Source organism: Lampetra planeri, chromosome 4 (genome assembly GCF_965212315.1).
Source record: "Lampetra planeri chromosome 4, kcLamPlan1.2.h2, whole genome shotgun sequence".
Classification (NCBI taxonomy): Eukaryota; Metazoa; Chordata; class Hyperoartia; order Petromyzontiformes; family Petromyzontidae; genus Lampetra; species Lampetra planeri.
Window position 1 is genome coordinate 4,876,173 of NC_136110.1, and position 12,210 is coordinate 4,888,382.

General features: G+C 41.3%; 1 protein-coding gene across 2 annotated transcripts in view; it reads right to left on the minus strand.

Moving 5' to 3' along the window:
- LOC144717603 (dedicator of cytokinesis protein 1-like) overlaps window positions 1–12,210 on the minus strand; it is a 214,263-nt gene that overhangs the window by 197,235 nt on the left and 4,818 nt on the right. For both annotated transcript variants that reach the window (XM_078593098.1, XM_078593097.1), the window contains exons 3-14: window positions 11,538–11,621; window positions 11,150–11,190; window positions 10,809–10,864; window positions 9,086–9,182; window positions 8,792–8,940; window positions 6,766–6,898; window positions 5,665–5,822; window positions 4,628–4,709; window positions 3,292–3,424; window positions 2,450–2,525; window positions 1,787–1,866; window positions 837–962 (exon numbers count right to left, since the gene is read on the minus strand). In XM_078593098.1, coding sequence (XP_078449224.1) covers window positions 837–962; window positions 1,787–1,866; window positions 2,450–2,525; window positions 3,292–3,424; window positions 4,628–4,709; window positions 5,665–5,822; window positions 6,766–6,898; window positions 8,792–8,940; window positions 9,086–9,182; window positions 10,809–10,864; window positions 11,150–11,190; window positions 11,538–11,621 — 1,215 coding nt within the window. The remainder of the gene's footprint in view (window positions 1–836; window positions 963–1,786; window positions 1,867–2,449; window positions 2,526–3,291; window positions 3,425–4,627; window positions 4,710–5,664; window positions 5,823–6,765; window positions 6,899–8,791; window positions 8,941–9,085; window positions 9,183–10,808; window positions 10,865–11,149; window positions 11,191–11,537; window positions 11,622–12,210) is intronic.

Sequence of the window (12,210 nt, forward strand, 5' to 3'; positions counted from 1 at the left end):
TATTAATGCTGTGTGCTTAAAAGTTCTTGTCTACATCGTCTTAGCTAGATGTATTGTAAATAATTATACAATGGGAGAACAGCCAGAAAGTGATAAGACCTTGGTGCCGACATTAATTTCTGGTTGCAAAAGAGTTCTTACCATATCACCATAACACTGAAGGTATATTTGCCCAATATACTCTATACATGAATGATTATAAGAAGCACCAGGAAGGAAGAAGCACCTATAACACGTGCTCGGTGTCACACATTTCCACCATAAAACACCCCCCCAATCTTTAATTAAAATTCATGGAGGGCGGGAGGGTGTCAGGTGCATCTTATAATACATAGCATACGGTATTGTTTTAACATTAGGGAAACATGAGGGACAATTAATAGACTATAATTAATCAGGTGGTCGTGCGTGCCTGCAATCCAGCACTGTGGAAAGCGGCAAAGGTTGGTGGATCACACAAGTGTCGCGAAACTCCCTTCCCGTGCCCATCGAAGAACCATATCCTGGCTCGCCAGCAGATGGCAGTACTGCAGAAGGTCTAATCACCGTCTGTTTCGATCTGTATGAGGATAAAGTGTTGCGGCCTCGCCGGTGTGGGTTTTCCTCCGGGTGCTCCGGTTTCCTGCCACTTGTATGACAAACACTCGTCACTAATTGGCTGAAAACATCTTAAAATAAAATCCCCAATGCAGGACCCTCCTGAAAAAAGAGTCCTACAACTCAGTGTGGCTCTCCTGAATACCTTTCTTTATTATTATTATTGTGTGTTAAGAACGTGGGAGTTTGTTTTTACTTCTTTCTACAAGTACTGCACAAAAGCCGAGCTGAAGACAAACCGGGCATGATGATCTCAGGAAATCCCATCTTGCGAGCGATGGCCGTGGAACGATCGATCAGGTGAGGAAAATCTTTCTTCACCTGTTTGATGTCCCCATTCAGCATCTTCATGGACACCCAGAGTCCTTGTTGGAAGTTTTACACAATGCTACATTATTTACGCTTCATTGGACACATTAATAATTCACGTTGCTCTCATGTGACTCACCTCTCTCATAACTCGATAACTGTTAAAAATAAAATGCATTTTGAAATATGTTGCGGGTGCAAGCGCTGAAGGAGCAGCCCTGCAATTGCTTGCTCCCAACATGCTGCGGGCTCACAGCATTAGGAAGAGCTCTAGAGAGCCATTCCAGCGGGTATTTGGCCTACTCTTCCATGCTGGCCAGCCATATTAGAAGACGTGGGAGTACCCACACTTACCCCCACCACACATGTGACCTTCCAATAAATCAACTCGTGCTGTTCCAATGTTCATACTGCGACGGGGACAGAGGTGGGGGGGATTGGGATTTAAGAAACCTGCCCCATTGTTTCAACTGCCACGCCGGGAAATTGAATCTAACAGCCGACCTCTGGATTGCAAGTCCAGCAAGCTCATAGGTGGAGTTTGACTTATATATTTGGGGGTTGGGGGGCGGGGGTTCGCTTTGTCCCTCACATTAGGTATCGTGGGGTGCATATAAATAATTTAATTTGTATCTTAATTGTAAACTACTGAAAATAAATGAATAAAGATGTCCAGTTTGTGAGGGACATTGCCCTCCCGTGCCCCCCCCCCATCCTGCAAACTTTGCCCACGAGAGTGATAACTATTGACACCACATCAGCATTCCCTTACACATGTTAAATATACAATGGCTGCAAAATGAAATAGCTTTACTGTATAGCACAGTCATCATAATACAAACTTTAACAATCAAGTGCCACGCTGTACAGAAAGCCTTACCTAGGCCTTTGGCATTCACTTCTTTGCCAGAAATGGCCTTGTTGATGATGTTTTGAAGAAAGTCATTTTCCGCAGTCACCCTGGTTTAAATAAATGAAGAAATACATAAAAATCACGTAATACAACTTTAATACACATGTCTCCGATTATGTAATAATAATTGACACTGTGGGGTAAAAGCCTACCCCATGTCATGATGTGATTAATAATACAACAATGCACAAGTCTTTGTCAGTCCACAAGTCTACACTGTGTTCCTCTTGGGGTTTGTTTGACCATGATGCACCGTGCTGGTCAACGCGGGTTGACGAACGGAGAGCCCTGGGACCGCTTCAGATATATCACTCGCTACTAACGTTAGCCGTGGCCGAGAATCCAACTCAGGTCGGCGGGGTTCATAGCGCAGTCTGCCAACTACCGCGCCACCGTGCAACTGACATCACGAGAAGCACAGATTAGTCCGTGAGAATGAAGGTCACCTATATATAGATCTAAAGTAAAGCTCATCTGTCTCGTGCGGTTGTCTGAAGAGAGTGGAGTCGCATTGCCTGCGAGTAACGGTTCCCTCCTGCAATTTGCCCAGCGGGAGACCAAAGCAGGCATGCGTCCTCCAATTAAGTTTCATGCCAGGCAAATCGCGAGCAACCTTTTCATCAAACGTACTGGTGGAATGGAAAGAAGTGCTGCTTATCTTCATCAGTCTCAACGTTCCCCTTTACTATGTCTGTAATGTCCATCACTGCGTAACACAAACGAGAAAAGAACAACTATGAATGAGTAAACGAGCATATTAACTAGGGTTGCCAAGGTATCGTTTTTTCATGGTACGATGTAATACAATATTAAATGTAACGATATGATAAAATCTTGATTTGAAGCTTTCGTGACTGCAGGAATCCATATTCTTTGGTTCTTTCAGTAAAGTCACATAGGTAGGAAAAGAAAATAAAATTTGTATTTTTATTACATTTTTCTCACTACGTGACTTTAACAAATATGATAAAATATAATAATTACAAGATCAGTTTCTGATAACTAATTTTGTATGAATTCCTTGCTTAAAACACACAGTATTCAACTCAATATAACCCACCAGTAAGTCTGCTAATAATTGTAACATTACAACCTGCACGCTTATAATGTACATGCTCTGGTAAGCAGCATGCATTAATGTATCTGAAATATATTTAGAAAGCACTCATTTAATGGGTCTCAGCTATTTTCTTGAAATGTATTATTGTATACTTTATTTTTGTTCCACAAATATTTTGTCAGGCAGATAAAAACATGTATAAACGGTAAACAGTGATAATCACAAAATAGCAACATTTTTCAAAATGGATATACAGTATTCCATTATCGTGAAATTGTAATCGTACAATGTATTGTAGCATCTTCATATCGCGCGAACCATAATGTGGGAATTTGGATAAAAATAAACATATGAATTATGTTATTTAAAAAATATATGAATAACAAAAAAGCGTGCGTGTTATTTTTCTTGCCAGCCACTCCAAACGGCCGGCGCAGTCCGATGGTACACTTTTTGTTATTGTCCTTGAGATCCATGCAGCCGTTCCTCACGATCTGACAAACCAGGTACATCTTCTCGATTGCCAGGTCCTTGCCTCCAAGGTCCTAGGTGAGGTATACGTTTCACAGGCAAGATGTTAAATACGAAAAGTGTATGTTAGGGATTTCTACGTGACCTACGAGTCATGTGACCGTATAACACAGGCTAACAGGCATGGCTACTGACAGCTATGATGACAATTGCGAGAGCATGCAATGATTCACAACTTTTGGTTTAAAGCTTTCGTGACTGCAGGGATTCATATTCTTGGTTCTTTCGGTAAAGTCACGTAGAAGGGAAACAATAAAATGTAAAACAATAAAATTCTCACGACGTTTCATCATCATGCTTGTGTTGCAATCGTGATGATGATTGCTTGTGTTGCAATCGAAACGTCGTGAGAATTTTATTGTTTTACATTTTATTATTTTATTGTTTCCCTTCTACGCGACTTTACTGAAAGAACCAAGAATATGATTCACAACTTCTTTAAAATGTTATGATTTGTCAGTCATGATTAGAGTTTATTGGTAATGTCTGTCTCATTTGTGATGTCTCATTTCTTCTGCCTCTCACATTTGAGCGTTCTGTGTAATTTCCACCATACATTTGTATTATCTGTCGCATCTCATTTGTACCATCTTTGTCGCTTGTACGATCTTTCTTAACTATTCTGTCTGTCCCATTTATTCCAACAATTTAGCCTCGTGAAGAAGAAAACATCTCACATATGGAAGTATGTTGAACTTCTTTCGCACTGTACGTAGCCAACCGGGGGAAGGACAACAAACTAAATACAAAAATCAGTTCCAAAGAAATTCGTTTTCAATCTCGATTTAAAAGTGTGCAGTTTCAGCGGCTTCCGTTTTCATCGATTTAAAATGAAGCAAATGCTTATATGCACGTACAAAGGCATTTTCAATCGGTGAGTCTTTACGTGCCAAGCAACTGACAGGTCCAATGTGTTTGCCTCAGAATAGGCAGGACACCTTCACATTTTAAGGACAATGAATTGTCACGTGATGATAAAGTGCCCAGGGTGGTGGTAGCACTCACAGAGTGGTCAGCGCACTCCACTAAGAATCCAGTGTTAGGTTCCTGGTAATGACTTACGTAAAACAGATTTTTGTGTTCAGTTTGTTTATTAGCACGGTTGGCTACGTACGGTGAAAAAAAAGTTCAGCATCCATACATACAGAGGCGGTCACGATGAATGAAATGCAGCCGGTGTCGTTTTATCCGACACGTGCGTCATGGATCCGACCTACCGTGAACACAACCCGCGTGTTGTGCAGCAACTCCACTTCTTTTGGCAGGCCTTGTTTGCCCCACCGGACCATGTAATTCTCACTGAGGCAGGATTAAGAAGAAGAATATTAACATAGTCATCAGAATTTATTTTTATTTTATAAAAAAAAAGGCATGGTAAAAGTAGATCTGCTCATGCAAAAAAAACCTCAGCCGTTTTCTTACTTTTTAAAAGAAATGCCTGATGTTTGCATTTTCCTTTGTCACGAAGCATGAACGATTTCCTGATTTATTTATTATTTTCACTCTTAAAAAAACGTTTACTCCCGGAGCTTTACAACATAAACTATATCTACACTGGATAATTTGTGTTTGTAACAATAGTGACAAAAAAGGAGCATGCTTTATAAGCAATAAGTTGCACCCCAAAATCTCTAAGTGCATGCCCTGTAATATATAATTAAAGCTTACGATTTTTTTCGTGAATACTTATGCTTAAAATAATATCAATTATAACTACAACTGTGCCCATATCCACATCACTAATAACACAGTGTAACATTTTTTTTTCCTGTGTAGTAAGTGTATTTTCGAATTGCTTATGCCTTAAAAGTACAGAAAATGGCTATTATTCCCCACAAACTTTGCTTTTGTGACCAGGACAGTGATATTTTGAAATTTACCTATTTTCAATGAGAAAACGGGTGAATTTGTGTCTTTTCGTTCACATAATGTCAGAAAAAACAACATGAATCAAAATTAACAACCCCCACTAACCAGCGTGGTGAAGTACAGTCAACCCATCTCCGTGACCAACACACCTAAACCATGGACCCCAGTATGACAATGACTCACACTCAAATTTCGTACTTGTACGACTTTTAAGTGGGCACTATGTTTTAAGATTCAACTACATTTCAGTCACAAAAATCATTTCAGTCTCATCAAATGTCACTTTCTTTTCGGCACCAATTTCCACCAACCTCAGTTCAGAGAGGTACAGGACAGACAGTGCACTCCACTGCATAGCGCCTGTTATCAAAGGAAAGGGGAATACCTCAGAAATCGATTTTCTTTGGGATCGTACAGAGCCATTAACACCTCGGCCTCTTCCCTAATCCGGTAGACGAAGTTCTTCAGCACGACAAACAGGCTGTACGAGTGAGTGGCGGAGAAATGCGTCCACTTTGTCATCTCGCTGTTGTGTTTCTTAGACTGCAACAGAGAATTAAAAAAATCAGGATTTGCGTTTGTTAGGCGCTTACTTTTAAATGCTCCAGCATCTCAAATACCCTCACATCTCATTGAATTGCAACCATTCCTATACTCAGATGTCGTTTGCTTTCTCTCATTTTAAATCCTTTATATTAAGTTCACTTGCTTGCTTGCTTAGGACCGTGCAAATCTTTCGGTCGTTTTTTAACCCACTTCCCGTGATCCAATCGAGCTGACATTTTCCACACAGACTCGTTGTGCGTGACAATTAATGTTCGTCAAAATTTTTTTTTCCAAAATTTTACACTTTTTAGGACAAAAATATTATATTTAATTACCAACTGCTTAATGCTGCCAGGCAATCATCTGACCCATAGGTGGCAGCCATCTCAAGCCAGAGGACGAGAGGACTCTAGCCGCCACGCATATAAAGCATTTATAGTGAAAAATTTTGTTTTTACAGGTTATACTTGTTAGCCTTACGGACTGGCTATTGAGAGCTGCCCTTCTATGACGGAAAGTGACGAAGCACCACCCTGCAATTGGCCATCAGTCTGTCAGTAGTGGGGCGATATGGACTATTGTTTATTCATATTAAGTCATTTGCAAAATAATATTCCAATATCGACAAATTTGGAGCATGACACCGGCACAAATTGCCTACTGAATTTTTTTATACGTATATATAACGACCACCATGAAGCAGACAATGATTATTTCATGTTTGCAATACCCACAGTATTAACCAGTGTGGCCTGTGGCTTGGACCGCGAAATTCTGCAACAAGGTGCCAAACGCGCTACTGCTTGGCCATGTCAACCACCACCAACGAGAAGAGACACGGATTTAGACAAACGACATAATGGTGCCGCTTAAACGCTCAACATCATACATGCTGGCTGGTTGTTCGAGCACCCTCATCTGGGCCAGCACCACATCTCACCTTCTCCTGTATCTGCTCCTCCACCAGGGCAGTCGCTGCTTTGTGCGCACGGAACAGGCTGATTGTGCTGTTCTGATCAGGGTCCAGCATATTTCCGTTCACGTCACGAACAACAAGATCCAGCCCCAGTGTCCTAGCAGCCATCACAATAGCAACCACCACAATAGCCTCCACAACAATAACATCCACCACAACAGCAGCCACAACAATAGCATCCACCACAATAACAACCACCACAACAGCATTCACCACAATAGCCTCCACCACAATAGCCTCCACCACAATAGCAACCACCACAATAGCAGCCACCACAATAGCAGCCACCACAATAACAACCACCACAATAGCATCCACAACAATAACATCCACCACAATAGCAACCATCAAAATAGCAACCACCACAATAGCAACCATCACAATAGCAACCACCGCAATAACAACCACCACAACAGCAGCCACCACAATAGCAACCACCACAATAGCAACCACCACAATAGCATCCACAACAATAACATCCACCACAATAGCAACCACCACAATAGCAACCACCACAATAGCACCCACAACAATAGCAACCACCACAATAGCAGCCACCACAATAGCAGCCACCACAATAACAACCACCACAACAGCAGCCACAACAATAGCAGCCACCACAATAACAACCACCACAACAGCAGCCACCACAATAACAACCACCACAACAGCAGCCACAACAATAGCAACCACAACAATAACAGCCACCACAATAGCAGCCATCACAACAACATCCACCACAATAGCAGCCACCACAATAGCAGCCATCACAACAACATCCACCACAATAGCAACCACCACAATAGCATCCACAACAATAGATGACACCACAACAACATCCACCACAATATCAGCCACCACACTATAATTGAAGGTACAGCATATTCGTGTACCATATTCTCCAATTGACAAGATGTTCTGCATCTTATAATCCAGAGAATAAGATTATACATATTCCGGTCCCTATGCTAATCAAAATAAACCATTTTGCAGACTGGCTTTCTATGATAATATAAAGTTTCACTTTTGTCCCCAAAGTTATTGCACTAATATAGTTTGAGTATATTATAAAATGTAGTTCCATGTGTTATTTTCCATATTTATTCTTCTGGAAACCAATTTTGTGCAACACGAGCCGTGTGACTGACCAGCACATTCAATAGTTACACCATTTGTAGCTTATTCATTCCATTACTATCGATAAGCTAGCTCATTATGGTATTATGAAAAAACATACCTACTTTTTGATTAAAATCTTTCGTGACTGCAGGGATTCATATTCTTGGTTCTTTCGGTAAAGTCACGTAGAAGGGAAACAATCACATAATAAAAATATAAAACAATCATCATCAGTCTGATGATTGCTTGTGTTGCAGTTGAAACGTCGTGATAATTTTATTGTTTTATGTTTTTATTATTTTATTGTTTCCCTTCTACGTGACTTTACCGAAAGACCCAATAATATAACATACCTACTATTAACTAGGAATTCATTGAATATCACGTTTTTACCCTTAAATTGCTGACAAATTTGAATGCAAAGCTCAATCTTAAATTTGATTGCATTTTTTTCACAAAACTACGGAGTCTATCTCTAATTTCCTCTGTCACTCTCAATCTTAGTCCTCTGTCCCCACTGTCTCTGTGTGTCTCTTTCTGTATTCCTCTGTCATTCTGTCTCTTTGTGTCTATCCCCCCGGTATCAATGTGCCACTCCCTGTCTCACCGTGTCTCTCCCTCTGTATAATTTCGTCTCTCCATGTCTCTGTCTATTCCTCTGTCCATCTGTGCATTTCTCCCTGTTGCTCTCCATCTGTCTCTTTGCCCCACCTTGCCCCCACCGCAGTCCATCGTAACCAACGGTGCTCAAAATATTCAGCTTCACTTTCATTATTTCTTGCCTCAATTTGAACCGAATGTGAAAAAGCTGCTTTCGGTCTAACTCAAAGGGGAAGTGAGTATGTGGTGCATCCCAACGGTTGCCCCATACTTATTGCCGTAGTCCATGCAGGCAGTGGCTTTCTGCTTGAGGTCCGCAAGTTCGTCTTTGGGTAGTGTCCCTGATAGAATCTGCAGACGCCATTCCAGGAGCTCGCGCATCATAGCTCGCATGGTCTTCAGCATCTTCTGATCGTTGTTCTTAAGTGGGACAAGGCAGCGGTGTCAATTCGACTTACAACAAAGTGTGCCAATTATCGCAAACACTATGCAATATCAAGCCACGATGAGTGACACTAAATGCTATGGCACTGTTATTAAAGGCAATTTACGCCGGCAATCTCACCAGGTAGAGCTGACGACAGATGCCGGCCCATTCTCGCACAGTACTTGTGATCTCCTGCACCAGCGGGTTTTCTTTCGGTGTTACAATTTCCAGTGGCCTAATATTGCAACATGGGATGGAACGGTGGCAAATTGGTTAGCGCGCTACGCCAATAACCCGGTGATCTGAATTCAACCTGGTGATCCGGAGTAAATATTTTCCAATGTCTACTGAAGTACACAGGGATGGAATGTCAGTGCACTACAAACCCAGTGAGCCGAGTTTTATTCTTGGCCATGGCTAACATTGGTGGCGAGTGATGCCCGGACTGATCTTAGCCCGTCCACCTTCACCAACATGCTCTGACCAGCGTGATGAGGCATGGTCAAAAAGACTCCCCGTGAGTGACATGAGGAAGCCTTTGTCCAGCAGTGGATTGACAGAAGGCTGTGCATTATCTTAATAACATTATAAAACTAAGAGAGCACTCAGGGGAATCAAATAAGCACATGACCTCCTGCATTGCATCGGCACGTATATAATGGGCCGTCAAATATTATTGCAAAATAATTTAAGAGACAGATGATTGTAGTTCACACATGATCCTCTTACAGGAGTATTATTGCATTAGCTCATGTGCTACGGTTTAACTTTAGAGATATGCAACAATATAACTACAGCATTCTAATGATAATCTAGGGCACTGGTCTTCATTAAAAAGTAACAGCGGCACAGCAGGGATTACGCGCATACATGTGGTTTTTGCATATTTACGCAATTTTAAAAAACAATTACATGCCCGCGTTTTTTTTTTACTGCTGGAGATTACTCCAGAGGAGAATGCAAGCCAATTTGATATTGATATTTATAATTAAAAACTCGTTCGATGAGGCTCAGTTCCCACCAATATGTTACCGACAGATCTCTCTTTGGAATCGCATACAGTGTATGCGGGGCACCTGCTAAGTGTTAATTGTCAAGGCCACGTGCGATGAATTTAGAGTAATGAATCTACATAACGGGAAGGGACACCCGTCAGCCCCACACTGGGAAGGAAGACAATGATACCTATGCGCAGGTGGCTTTCACTTCCTTACAATTTATAATTAAAGTTAAAGGCAACAGCCCTGCAATGGCTTGCTCATGCCACTGCTGGCAGAAGGGCCCTCAGTGAGCGAGAGGCCTAGAGGGCCCCTTTAGAGTGTACTTAGACCCACATTTTGATGCTGGCCAGATGTCATTGAAGAGGAGCGAGTACCCACATTTTACCCCGCCACACACGGATTCATGAGACTTTCCCATTGTTTCAACTGCCGTGGGAGAATTTTTGAAGCAGTGGGATATCATCTTCTTGGTTCTTTCGGTAAAGTCACGTAGAAGGGAAAGAACCAAGAAGATGAATCCCTGCAGTCACGAAAGCTTTAAATCGAAATTCAGTGGGATATCCATTGCGAGTCTATTGCGTGATAACCATTTCACCATTGCATAATTCACAACTGTCATACTTAAATAAAATGGATACTGGATATGCGACACAAGCCTTTAGATAAATTACCGTATATCCACAAACCTGTTTGGAATGTGCTGCCATTTCCATTTAAGATGTCAAAATAACTTCACTATTTAAAAATGAATGAGCCCTGCCATGGCATGAATGCACATCTCATAAGAGATAAAAAAAAAAGTAACAATGAGGTTGCATGTTACAGTTGGAGCTTTATGGACCATACACTCTTACACGTACCCCGGATTTTTCACCACAGCCTCCTTCAGCAATATGTATGACGCTGGGAATATTCCCTGGAACGCAGAAGAAATTCAGTAGAATAGGCAATTAAAATTCCTTCATTTTGCATGCCAGTACCGCAGCATGAGTTTCAGTGGAAACGGTTCTGCATTAATAGTCAATAAGCACTCTTATATAATAAAAACATGTTGTTAAAATGCTGGAGTCATTACTGTTTATGTTGTCTCGTTTCTGTATGACAATTCTTTAAGTACAATGGTTTACTTAATGGGTTACCGCTTTTAAAATACACGAGTTATGGAAATGTTATTCTATACGTTCGTAAACTGCAGACATACCTTGCAAATACGACTTTTCAAGCAGTATCCTCTATACCAGCCTGTGATACAAAAACAAACATGAAAGTCATTGAAGGCTTAAATAGAAAACGATAAAACAAGAGGGCAATAAACAAACACAATATTACAATGTTCTAAAAAGCATTCACCAACATTTATCAATCATAAGAATAGGCGTGTGGATAAATAGGAGTTTATATGTGCCCGACAGGTATCACGTATAGTCGGAGTCACGGATAAGTGTTGCAGAATTGCAGGAGGTCGAATGTACGAGGATATTTGTCCAAAGCCGTCAATTTCCCAAGAGTCATTGCAATGTACATTCGAGAATATTCAGCATTGAAAATATGAAGACATACAATATTTATTTTAAAAAGGCGTTGCATACCTTCAAAGCATTCATAGATGTGCACAGCATCTCCAACAAACAATGGAAGCTGATGCTGTCCTTTAGAGGTGAAATTGAAAATTGCTGCAAAAAAAAACACATTTTCTGGGTAAATCACAATGCATGGCCTGCTTATTAACACACGCGTGGTGGACTGATGGACAGAACCCCGCAAAAATTGTACCAAGATAAAAAAAATAACTTTCTATGTTGGCCGATGATTAAAAGATGGCGATACAGTCCTATCATGATATAATGATCAGGCAAATCGGCACAGAAGCTGATTTGCCAATTTAGTTTTTCCATTCCCCTGCCTTTCCATTCCTCTGCCTCTGTCCACTCGGCAGTAAAAACTGGGTTCATCATAGTTCGTCGATTGGCAGGCAGCACGCCATGGGATAAAATGCAGTTTCTCCCACCTCTTACAAGATGTTCCTCATCACTGTGCTAAAGTAGGTCAAACTAAACTTTCGAGGGGTTTCGCTCGAGCTCCCTCTAGTGGATGCCCTTCTCAGTAGCAGCGGTGTGAGCACGACATTTCAGGGTGGCACTTGTTTTTATTGAAAAGAAATGGAGCAAGTTGCACAGTGGTCAAGGGCACTGCGCTATCAAACTGGGGACCTGAGTTTGATACAGGGCCACAATTAACACTCGTGACAAGTGATATATAAAA